The sequence below is a fragment of the Oncorhynchus kisutch genome, linkage group LG22 (genome assembly GCF_002021735.2).
Source record: "Oncorhynchus kisutch isolate 150728-3 linkage group LG22, Okis_V2, whole genome shotgun sequence".
Taxonomy (NCBI): domain Eukaryota; kingdom Metazoa; phylum Chordata; class Actinopteri; order Salmoniformes; family Salmonidae; genus Oncorhynchus; species Oncorhynchus kisutch.
Window position 1 is genome coordinate 49,840,791 of NC_034195.2, and position 12,323 is coordinate 49,853,113.

At 42.2% G+C, this 12,323-nt stretch overlaps 1 protein-coding gene across 1 annotated transcript in view; it reads left to right on the top strand.

Annotated features, from left to right (window-relative positions):
- The first annotated feature begins 5,970 nt into the window (after positions 1-5,970).
- LOC109867734 (transmembrane and coiled-coil domain protein 3) overlaps positions 5,971-12,323 on the top strand; it is a 39,785-nt gene continuing 33,432 nt past the window's right edge. Inside the window, exon 1 of the mRNA XM_020457004.2 lies at positions 5,971-6,212. Within this exon, the coding sequence (XP_020312593.2) occupies positions 6,066-6,212 (147 nt within the window). The 5' untranslated portion in view covers positions 5,971-6,065. The remainder of the gene's footprint in view (positions 6,213-12,323) is intronic.

Sequence of the window (12,323 nt, forward strand, 5' to 3'; positions counted from 1 at the left end):
CAGGGTAAATTAGGAGGGAGAGAGAATTCCAGAGTTCAATGACTTTACATATGGGTCCTTTACATATGGGTCCCAGATACTGATCAAAGTCTTGGATTCAAAATCAAACGATTCTACATTTGAAGTGCTTTATTGTCCAGGACCATGCTCAATCTGAGTCTGGGAAACCTGACTTTAAGATTTATTGATTGTGAACCCCCCCCCCCCACCCCTCCAAGCTTTTATTCGTATTCAAAAAGTTCGATAACTAATTTATGGAATGCCTGTGTTGCAATTCCATGGTAAAATAATGATGATGACATTTGGGGTGTGTTCGTAAATTCAATCTGGAGTGACAGAGTGCGCTCAGAGTGCCCACTGGGTGTTCGTAAATGCAGAGCGTTCAGAGCCACACTGGACGCTCTGGTCGAGGAGTAGGGCTGATCCGAGCATTCTGACCTCACAACGGCAGTCAAGCACCCAAGCTAACCGGCTAATGTTGGCTAGCTTTCTAGCTACTTCCAGACACATAATGAGAGAACATTATTTATTTTTTTTTACCTTTATTTAACCAGGCAAGTCAGTTAAGAACAAATTCTTATTTTCAATGACAGCCTGGGAACAGTGGGTTAACTGCCTGTTCAGGGGCAGAACGACAGATTTCTACCTTGTCAGCTTGGGGGTTTGAACTCGCAACCTTCCGGTTACTAGTCCAACGCTCTAACCACGACTCTCCCTAGCAGAGCTGGTTGGGCTGTTTTCATGTTATCCAGAGCGTTAGTGATTAACTGCTGCTGCCAACAATTTAATGACGCTTTTTTTTTGCCGACATTTACTGACACCGGTCATATTCAACGAGGGATGAGCGTTTTCTAAATGTGTCAATTGTTCTGCGCTCTGGCACACTCAGACGAGTGCTCTGAAATTGGAGTAGATACCCAGAGTGAATTTACAAACGCACCCATAATGATGTAACCACTAAGCTGAGAGCATGTGTTTACCCACCAATTCACCCCATCTACAGATCAATATCAGGGCAATTCCATGGTAATAGATTCCACGGGTAACAGATTTTTCACTTTAAAATGTATGTCAAACAAAAAACAATGATTGCAAAGTTACACAAACTGTACAACTCAATGCACAAGGATGAATTTGAACCTTTTTCACACAAAAAAAATGGTGCAAAATCACATTTACTTGAAGAACAGTGCAGAATGACGGTTTCTGTTACCAAACGTTGCATCTGCACTATTCTTCAAGTACAGGGCATTCGGGAAGTATTCAGACCACTTCACTTTTTCCACATTTCGTTACGTTACAGCCTTATTATAAAATGTATTCAAAAATTTTTTTTACCTCATCAATCTACACACATTCACCCCATAATGACAAAGCAAAAACAGGTTTTCAGAAATGTTTGTAAATGTATTACAAATAAAACACACATCTTATTTACATAAGTATTCAGAACCTTTGAGACTCTAAATTGAGCTCAGGTGCATCCTGTTTCCATTGATCATCCTTGAGATGTTTCTACAACTTTATTGGAGTCCACCTGTGGTAAAGTCAATAGATTGGACATGATTTGGAAAGGCACACACCTGTCTATATAATGTCCCACGGTTGATAGTGAATGTCAGAGCAAAAACCAAGCCATGAGGTCGAAGGAATTGTCCGTAGAGCTCCGAGACAGGATTGTGTCGAGGCACAGATCTGAGGAAGGTTACCAAAACATTTATGTAGCATTGAAGGTCCCCAAGAACACAGTGGCCTCCATCATTCTTAAATGGAAGAAATTTAGAACCACCAAGACTCTTCCTAGAGCTGGCCACATGGCCAAACTGAGCAATCGGGGGAGAAGGGCCTTGGTCAGGGAGTTGACCAACAACCCCATGGTCACTCTGACAATTGGGGGAGAAGGGCCTTGGTCAGGGAGGTTACCAGGTTACCAGTTAAAGAACGACAGCCCGCTTGGAGTTTGGCAAAAGGCACCTTAAGGACTGTCAGACCATGAAAAACAAGATTTTCTTGTCTGATGAATCCAAGATCGAACACTTTGGCCTGAAGGCCAAGCGTCACGTCTGGAGGAAACCTGGCACCATCCCTACGGTGATGCATGGTTGCCTCTAGTATAATGCTGTGGGGATGTTTTTCAGCTGCAGGGACTGGGAGACTAGTCAGGATTGAGGGAAAGATGAATGGAGCAAAGTACAGAGAAATCCTTGATGAAAACCTGCTGGAGAGTGCTCAGGACCTCAGACTGGGGTGAAGGTTCACCTTCCAACAGGACAACAACCTTAAGCACACAGCCAAGACAGCACAGGAGTGGCTTCAGGACAAGTCTCTGAATGTCCTTGAGTGCCCCAGTCAGAGCCCGGACTTGAACCCAATCGAACATCTCTGGAGAGACCTGAAAATAGCTGTGCAGCGACGCTCCCCATCCAACCTGACAGAGCTTGAGAGGATCTGCAGAGAAAAATGGGAGAAACCCCCCAAATACAGGTGTGCCAAGCTTGTAGCGTCATACCCAAAAAGACTCAAGACTGTAATTGCTACCAAAGGTGCTAAAACAAAGTACTGAGTAAAGGGTCTGAATACTTATGTAAATGTGATATTTCAGTTTATAAAATTAAAAAAAAAAAACATTTTACTAAACCCATTTTTGCTTTGTCATTTTATTTAATCTTTATTTAACTAGGCAAGTCAGTTAAACTAGTTCTTATTTTCAATGACAGCCTAGTGGGTTAACTGCCTTGTTCAGTGGCAGAACGAATAATTTGTACCTTGTCAGCTCAGGGATTTGAACTTGCAACCTTTTGGTTATTAATCCAATGCTCTAACCACAAGGCTATCCTGCCATCATTGTGGGTGTTGTGTGTAGAATAAGGCTGTAACGTAACAAAATGTAGAAAAAGTCAAGGGGTCTGAATACTTTCCGAATGCACTGTAAATGTGTTTCTATGCACATTTTCTGTGGATATACTTCAAATGAATCCTTATGCATAGAGTTGGTTTGTTCAACTTTGCAATCATTGATTTTTGTCTGACGTACATTTTAAAGTGACAAATCTGAGTCTGCATCACTCTGTTACCATGGAATTTCACTGATATTGATCTGTAGATGAGGTGAATTGGAGGTAAACACATGCTCTCAGCTAAATGGTTACATCAAGTGTCCCATCAGCCTGTCCAACCCATACCCCCACTTGTATTCTGAGAGGCTATAAGCTATAAAGCTAGGAGGTCTGTTTATAAGCAGCTTTATATAGGCTATGTATAGCAGCTAAAAGAGTCTATAGCGCAAAGGCTATAAGCATTTAAATTGTAATAGAATTTGAAAGAAGTGATATTGCTTAATTTCATAGTTTTAGTAGGTGATACACGACATGAGAATTTCAATTTCAATTGATCATACTGCTGGACTGCCGATGTTTATTTAAATTGGGAAGATCACCAATCTGCATCAATGTTCTCTCTGTGAGGATCAGAAAAGGGACAATTATTTACCCACAATGCAGTCTTCCAGAGTCCCCGATGCTATTTCTGGTAGATTGTGTCTTCTTGGTGCATCATTTCTATTTAAAAGGTTTTGCAGTGGTGGCCACGATTTAAAAAATATATATATGTAAATAGGGGAAACACTATTATTATAGCTCATCTGTTATCCACCACAGATTATTTCCATATCTGTACCTTGAATCTTTTCAATAATGCAAAACGTATATATCTCAAGGTATCTGATGGCTTCTACTGGTGTTTATTATCAGTCTAATGTCTAAAGGTGGAAGAAGCGTCAGTGAAAGGGAGGGCATAGACTTACAGTTAGTCGTATTTGTCAATCAATATTTTATGAGGGGGTAGCAGGGACACACAGACACACACACACAACCCCTTATACACCCCTGTGTGCATGTGTTTGTGTGTGTGTGTGTGTCACTATGACCCTGTCTACGCACACTGACTGTAGCCCTAATCCCTGCTTTGCTGTAGCCACCTGGTGAACGTGTCCTACTAATGAAACTCATTGGTAAGCACATTAAAACTTGATGACCTAGTGAATACGTTGCTGGCTTGTGTTTGTCAGGTAGCCAGGGATCCAATATCCTCATATCTGATTGTACCAAGTCTGCAAGGCTCCTGAGTGGCGCAGCAGTCTAAGGCCCTGCATCTCAGTGCAAGAGGTGTCACTACAGTCCCTGGTTTGAATCCAGGCTCACAATTGGCCCAGGTTTTGCCGGGGTAGGCCGTCATTCTAAATAAGAATATGTTCTTAACTGACTTGCCTAGTTAAAGGTTAAATATATTTTTTTTAAAAGGTCCCTATCGTATTTGCAATCATTTGCCTTTTGGTAGTGGGACTATCTCATACTGCATTACGCCGTATTCAAAAAATAATCTCAGAGTAGAAGTGCTGATCTAGGATCAGGTCCTCCCCTGTTCATATAATCAAAACTGATCCTATATCAGCACTCTGACTCTTTATGAGTATGGGCCCTGATCTAGGATCAGGTGCACTACCAGGGCTCTGGTCCCTATTCCCTTTATAGTGCACTACCAGGGCTCTGGTCCCTATTCCCTAAATAGTGCACTACCAGGGCTCTGGTCCCTATTCCCTAAATAGTGCACTACCAGGGCTCTGGTCCCTATTCCCTTTATAGTGCACTACCAGGGCTCTGGTCCCTATTCCCTTTATAGTGCACTACCAGGGCTCTGGTCCCTATTCCCTTTATAGTGCACTACCAGGGCTCTGGTCCCTATTCCCTAAATAGTGCACTACCAGGGCTCTGGTCCCTATTCCCTAAATAGTGCACTACCAGGGCTCTGGTCCCTATTCCCTATATAGTGCACTACCAGGGCTCTGGTCCCTATTCCCTATATAGTGCACTACTGGGGCTCTGGTCCCTATTCCCTATATAGTGCACTACCAGGGCTCTGGTCCCTATTCCCTATATAGTGCACTACCAGGGCTCTGGTCCCTATTCCCTAAATAGTGCACTACCAGGGCTCTGATCCCTATTCCCTATATAGTGCACTACCAGGGCTCTGGTCCCTATTCCCTATATAGTGCACTACCAGGGCTCTGGTCAAAAGTAGTGCACTATATAGGGAATATGGTGTCATTTCAGGCACAACCCAAGCCTCACCAACAAATCAAGAGAGGAAGGATTACAGCAACAACACGCCTGTGTGGATTACAGATAAGGTATTCTATTCTACTTCCAACACCTTTAAAAGCTCATTTATATTTTCACAGTTTCACAGTTGGAGAATCACCAAGTTGGGCGGATGAAACTAGTCGTAAACACTAAGCAATCTATATGAATACGTTAATGAAAAAGGCTTGTGGAACTCGGCCAAGACTAGAATGGTTGGCCTGTTCCCAATCCCATGGCCTCTGGTCCTGGTAGGGTGGATCTATTTGCGCAAAGAGTAAACACTCAAGGCACTGTCCTTTGTCCTTTTTGTTTCTAGTCCTTAATTGCTTTGAGGGCTAGCTTTGTTTGGTTTGATACTGGCTCCAGGGGGAATGGGTTAGATAAGGTGTGTGTGTGTGTGTGTGAGAGAGAGAGAGAGAGAGAGAGAGAGAAGAGACTACTGTGGCAGCCTACATTTGTCCTTTCAGATTTTATTATGGTGGCATCAGTTTCTGTTGTTTAACACGTTTGGAATGGTTGGAGTAGTGATAGGATTGTGATAGGCTGAGACGTTTGACAAACTGCTCAAGTCACTGTCTCCAGTATGGCGTAGGGTTGAATGATAGCAGGAAAATGTTATAAGGACATTAATGACGCCCAAACCGATATTTAATTTCTGAATTTTTGGGGCAAGGGTTTGGTTAAGGTTAGGGTTAAGGTAAAGGTCAGTTGTAGGTTTTGGTTGATCAGTTTAAGCGTCGGTTGTGTCCTTAACCTCACCTTCGGTAGAACGATAGGGTTAACCTCCTCCTCCTGCTCAGCAGACCTTCAACTGGGCGGAGTCTGAGTGCACATTGTTTAGTGTTTTCGGCTTGGGAAGGAGAGAGAGAGAATGGTCATATCAGTCTGTGTGAAGGGTCGGTCGACAAGGATCGTGTCAGACTACAAATGATGAAACATCGTGAACGGAACACTACACCGACTCAAATTCCTAAACCCAACCGCGAGACCGACTCGATGATTATGGCCACCGCTGACTCAGCAGTGAGAAGTTTATCAGAAGTCGAAAAATACCTTAACAGCCGGAACGAAATGGTAATAACGACTTTTTTTCTCCATTATTTATTCTACTCCACATAGCCTACGCTGCTCAAACGTTGGAGGCATTGTACTGTATCGTCAACATAATGCAACGAAAGCATCAATATGCGAACACCTGCTGTGTCCCAGTTTTCGTTCAAATCTGATCAAATCTGATTTTACTCACTGGGTCATTCATTTCTTACGTAGGCTTTTGCGCGCATGAATTGGTCTGCTATCCTAGCGTATTGAGGCTCTCTAGTATGTAGGCTACATTGTGTACCATTGCTTGTGTTCATTACATTTTAGGGTAACTTGGAGGTGTTTGCCTCATTTTCATTTAGCCTTCTATTATTTTCAGCCCTGTTCATATTTTTAACACATATATATATATATATATATATATATATATATATTTAAACACAATCATACCATTCAGAATTGCCAAATACATGTTTGGTTCATATTTGAGAAAATAATACAATTGTATTTAACTATGATTTTATTTTTTAACAGTAAAAAAAAACACAACAAAAAACACATAGTAGAATGGTTTTGGTTCAATGCAATGTGCCCTTCTCCTGTTGTCCAAAGCAATGTTCTGTTCTCTCTTCTCTGTTCCGTTTTCTGTTCTTCTGTTCTGATCTCTTACAATGGTTACTGCTCCAAATGACAGCTGGATAGACATGTTCTGAGTCAGATACATGTTTTGCCAGCTGGCTCGTTTTTAGCTCATTCCATGTTATTACAATGTTACAGCTGTACAAGGATAATCAAATCCCCCAGGGTCTTATTGAATAACATGGACTTGTGCACATTATGTAAACGACTTGAGCACTTTGGTAAATGTATTGATAGTTTACACCTTATTCGCAGTAGAGGATTAAACAACCTTATGTTTCAAGATGCATTTAAATGGTTGTAAATATCAGAGTGGCACAATTAAGGAAGTCATTGTTGAACACTGATCCTAATACTAGGCCATCATGCAAATCTAAAACAAAACCAGTCTTCTCTTATAGGCCACACACACACACACATACACATACACACACACACACACACACACACACACACACACACACACACACACACACACACACACACACACACACACACACACACTGTTTCCTCCTGCCTGGAGCACGGTGTGTCTCGTGACTGTTTATGGAGACATTACAAACCAGAAAATCACTCAACTGTTAAAGCGAGAGCAAGTTATTTCTCTTTCTGCTATAGCGATCGTGCCTTCAGGGCAAATTACATTTCATGGATTAACTGATTTGTATGACTGTTGACGGATTGTTGGCGGACTGTTGACGGATTGTTGGCAGACTGTTGGCGGACTGTTGACGGACTGTTGACTGACTGTTGACTGATTGTTGACTGATTGTTGACTGACTGGTTATTTCCAGGCTGTTTATCATGTTTGAACCTGAGTGATGTCTTGACCAGGTTGTTAAAAGGTGTCAAGTCCAAGTTCCCTTTATTACATCACTCACTGTCTCACCTCTCCTTCACGATATGAGTAATAAATTAACATCTGTTGAAATGTATCACCTCAATTATAGCTACACAGATCCCACTTCAAGTCAAATGTTATTAGTCACATGCGCTGAATACAACAGGTGTAGTTGACCTTATTGTGAAATGCTTACTTATAAGCCCTTAACCAACAATGTAGTTCAAGAAATAGAGTTAAGAAAATATTTACTAAATAAACTAAGGTAAAAAAAAATAATACAATAAAATATCAATAACGAGGCTATAAACATTGGGTACCAGGAACCGAGTGCGGGGGTACAGGTTAGTCGAGGTCAATTGTACATGAAGGTAGGGGTAAAGTAACTATGCATAGATAATAAACAGCGAGTAGCAGCAGTGTTAAAATAAGGGGGGGGGGGGTCAATGTAAATAGTCTGGGTGGCCATTTGATTAATTGTTCAGCAGTCTTATGGCTTGGGGGTAGAAGCTGTTAACCTGTCTGGGAACGGGGTTCCGCTAGCAGCCAATGAAATTGCAGGGCGCCAAATACAAATCGACAGAAATCTCATAAATCAAATTTCTCAAACATACAAGTATTAGGCACCAATTTAAAGATAACATTCTTGTTAATCCAGCCACAGTGTCTGATTTCAAAAATGCTTTACAGAGAAAGCTCCACAAACGATTATGTTAGGTCACCACCAAGTCACAGAAAAACCCAGCCATTTTTCCAGCCAAAGAGAGGAGTCACAAAAAGCACAAATAGAGAGAAAATGAATCACTAACCTTTGATGATCTTCATCAGATGACACTCATAGGACTTCATGTTACACAATACATGTATGTTTTGTTCGGTAAAGTTCGTATTTATATCCCAAAATCCCATTTTACATTGGCGTGTTATGTTCAGTAGTTCCAAAACATGCAGTGATTTTGCAGAGAGCCACATAAATTTACAGAAATACTCATTATAAATGTTGATGAAAATATTTCCATGGAAATATAGATAAACTTCTCCTTAATGCAACCGCTGTGTCAGATTTTAAAAAACTTTACGGAAAAAGCATAATCTGAGTATGGCGCTCAGAGCTCAAAACAGCCAAAATAAATATCTGCCATGTTGCGCAGTTAACATTAGTCAGAAATAGTATTATAATAATTCACTTACCTTTGATGATCCTCATCAGAATGCACTCCCAGGAATCCCAGTTCGATTTGATTTGTTCCATAAAGTCCATCAATTATGTCCAAATAGCTTCTTTTGTTAGGGAGTTTGGTAAACAAATCCAAACGCTCGTTCAGGTCCAACCGAACGTCGGACGAAAAGTACAAAAAGTTATATTACAGGGCGTAGAAACTTGTCAAACTAAGTATAGAATCAATCTTTAGGATGTTTTATCATAAATGTTCAATAATGTTCCAACCGGAGAATTCCATTGTCTGTAGAAAAGCAATGGAACGAGAGCTACCTCTCATGTGAAATGCGCGTGACTGAGAACGAGGCTGCTGCCAGACCCCTTAGTCAAACAGCTCTCATCCTTCACAGTAGAAGCCTGAAACAATGTTCTAAAGACGGTTGACATCTAGTGGAAGCCATAGGAAGTGCAAAATGACACATATCCCACTGTGTATTCGATAGGGGCTGAGTTCAAAAACTACAAACCTAAGATTTCCCACTTCCTGTTTGGATTATTTTCTCAGGTTTCTGTCTGCCATATGAGTTCTGTTATACTCACAGACATCATTCAAACAGTTTTAGAAACTTCAGAGTGTTTTCTATCCAATACTAATATTAATATGCATATATTAGTATCTGGGACTGAGTAGGAGGCAGGTTACTCTGGGCACGCTATTCATCCAAAAGTGAAAATGCTGCCCCCTATCCCAAAGAAGTTAAGAAGCCTCTTGGACCTAGACTTGGCGCTCTGGTACCTCTTGCCGTGAGGTAGCAGAGAGAAACGTTTATGACTGGTGACGGGAGACTTTGAAAACAAATTGGGCCTTCCTCTGACACCGCCTAGTATATAGGTCCTGGATGGCAGGAAGCTTGGCCCTAGTGATGTACTGGGCCGTACGCACTACCCTCTGTAGTGGCTTACGGTCGGATGCTGAGAATTTGCCATACCAGGCGGTGATGCAACCAGTAGAACCAGTCAGCTGTAGAACTTTTTGAGGATCTGGGGACCCATGACAAATCTTTTCAGTCACCTGAGGGGGAAAATATTTTGTCGTGCCCTCTTCATGACTGTCTTGGTGTGTTTGGACCATGATAGTTTGTTGGTGGAACTTGAAACTCTTGACCCGCTCCACTACAGTCCCGTTGATGTGAATGGGGTGTGTTTGGCCCTCCTTTTCCTGTATTCCACAATCAGCTCCTTTGTCTTGCTCATGTTGAGTGAGAGGTTGTTGTCCTGGCACCACACTGCCACACTGCCTCCTCCCTATAGGCTGTCTCATCATTGTCGGTGATCAGGCCTACCACTGTTGTGTCGTCAGCAAACTTAATGATGGTGTTGGAGTTTATCTTGGCCACTCTGTGGTGGGTGAACAGGCACCCTTGAGGGGCCCCTGTGTTGAGGATCAGTGTGGCGGATGTGTTGTTACCTACCCATACCATCTGGGGCCGGCCCGTCAGGAAGTCCAGGATCCAGTTGCAGAGGGAGCTGTTTAGTCCCAGGATCCTTAGCTTAGTGATGAGCTTTGTGGGCACTATGGTGTTGAACGCTGACCTGTAATCAATGAAAAGCATTCTCACATAGGTGTTCCTTTTGTCCAGTGTGGGAAAGGGCGGTGTGGAATGCGATTGAGATTGCATCATCTGTGGATCTGTCTAACACCAATGTCCTTAATGCATTTCACTGGGCTGCAATCCAACTGTAGGCCTATGCTTGATATACTTTATAGGCAAATGTATCTGCATTGATATACATGTTTTATTCCTTAGCCTACCAAGGTCAATATAGTTTTGTGATTTAATATTTTCAGACATGATTTACAATTTGTTATTTAGTTTAAGTTTGATAAAATAAAATAAAAATATTTCTTTTGTATATTGCTTAGTTTCAGTTTTAGTGTTAATTACAGAAAGTAGCATATGCGGAGTGGGAGGGAGGAGGGGGAGGGAGGAGGAGGGAGGCAGGGAGGAGGGGGGGGAGGGAGCAAGGGGGGAGGGGGGAGCCATTTATGTGTTTTGAGGATGTCAGTTCTCGCCACTGGGGGGTCAGTAAGACATAAGGCGATAGACATAAATATCTGTATCTGTGTCATTATGGTGTCTATGATAGCATGGGCAGAGCCATTGAGGCGGCCATCGCCGTCTTAAATAGTCAATTTTCTTCTTCACATGTAAAATGAATTGGCTGATCCCTCCTGATGACCAGGCTGTCACGACTCCAAACGGGTCATCACATCATGCCAACCGGGACATCAAGTCATGCCAACGGGGACATCAAGTCATGCCAACCGGGACATCAAGTCATGCCAACCGGGACATCAAGTCATGCCAACCGGGACATCAAGTCATGCCAACAGGCTCATCAAGTCATGCCAACTGGCTCATCAAGTCATGCCAACCGGGACATCAAGTCATGCCAACTGGCTCATCAAGTCATGCCAACTGGCTCATCAAGTCATGCCAGCAGGGACACCAAGTCATGCCAACTGGCTCATTAAGTCATGCCAGCCGGGACACCAAGTCATGCCAACTGGGTCATCAAGTCATGCCAACCAGGACATCAGGAGGGATTAGCCAATGAAGTTGGAAGTCCCGCCCAGTTGACTAAATCAAAATGGCGAAAGTCCTCAATGACACTACACATGCTAACACAGACTTTTGGCCGCTAGAGCACTCCATACAACTCCATGGTCAGGACATAGGTTTGGTTAGGTTTAAATAAGAAAACTATCCTAATGTGACTTGGATTTAAAGCACTCTTTGTTTTTACTTTAGTAGAAGATGTAAAGAATAATCAAGTACCTTTATCTGACAGAGGAAACAACAAATGATGTTATGTTATGTTTATGGAATATTAAACATGAATCACTGACTAACCCCTATAAGAAAACACCTGCAACAACGGCAAAAAACAATACAACACTTCTTCACAAATCTATCATGTCACAGCCAGCTTGTGTTTGTGTGTGTGTGTGTGTGTGTGGGGGGGGGTTCCGTTCAACCAAACACAATTTTCTGGTTTATCTTCAAGAAGACTCTGTGTTCCAGAGAGGTGGATGTTCTGTTTCTCAAGTCTGATGACAGGCTGAATATTCTCTCCACAAATGCTTGGGATGCAGGGACAGAAACCAGATCCACTGCCACAGAGAACAGATTAGAATAAACAACCATTCTTACCTGCCAGAACTGGAGAGGTGACATAAGTAAACATTTCCCCTTTGACCTTTTCCAGGTATTTAGCTCACACAGGTCACTTAGTGCCCTGCCAGGTTGACCTTTCAAATGGACAGTGACCTCAGACGCAATCAAATCCAATTGTATTGGTCATATACACATGGTTAGCAGATGTTATTGCGAGTGTAGCGAAATTCTTGTGCTCCTAGTTCCTGACAGTGCAGCAATATCTAACATGGTAATCTAACAATTCCACAACAACAACCTAATACACATAAATCTAAGTAAAGGAA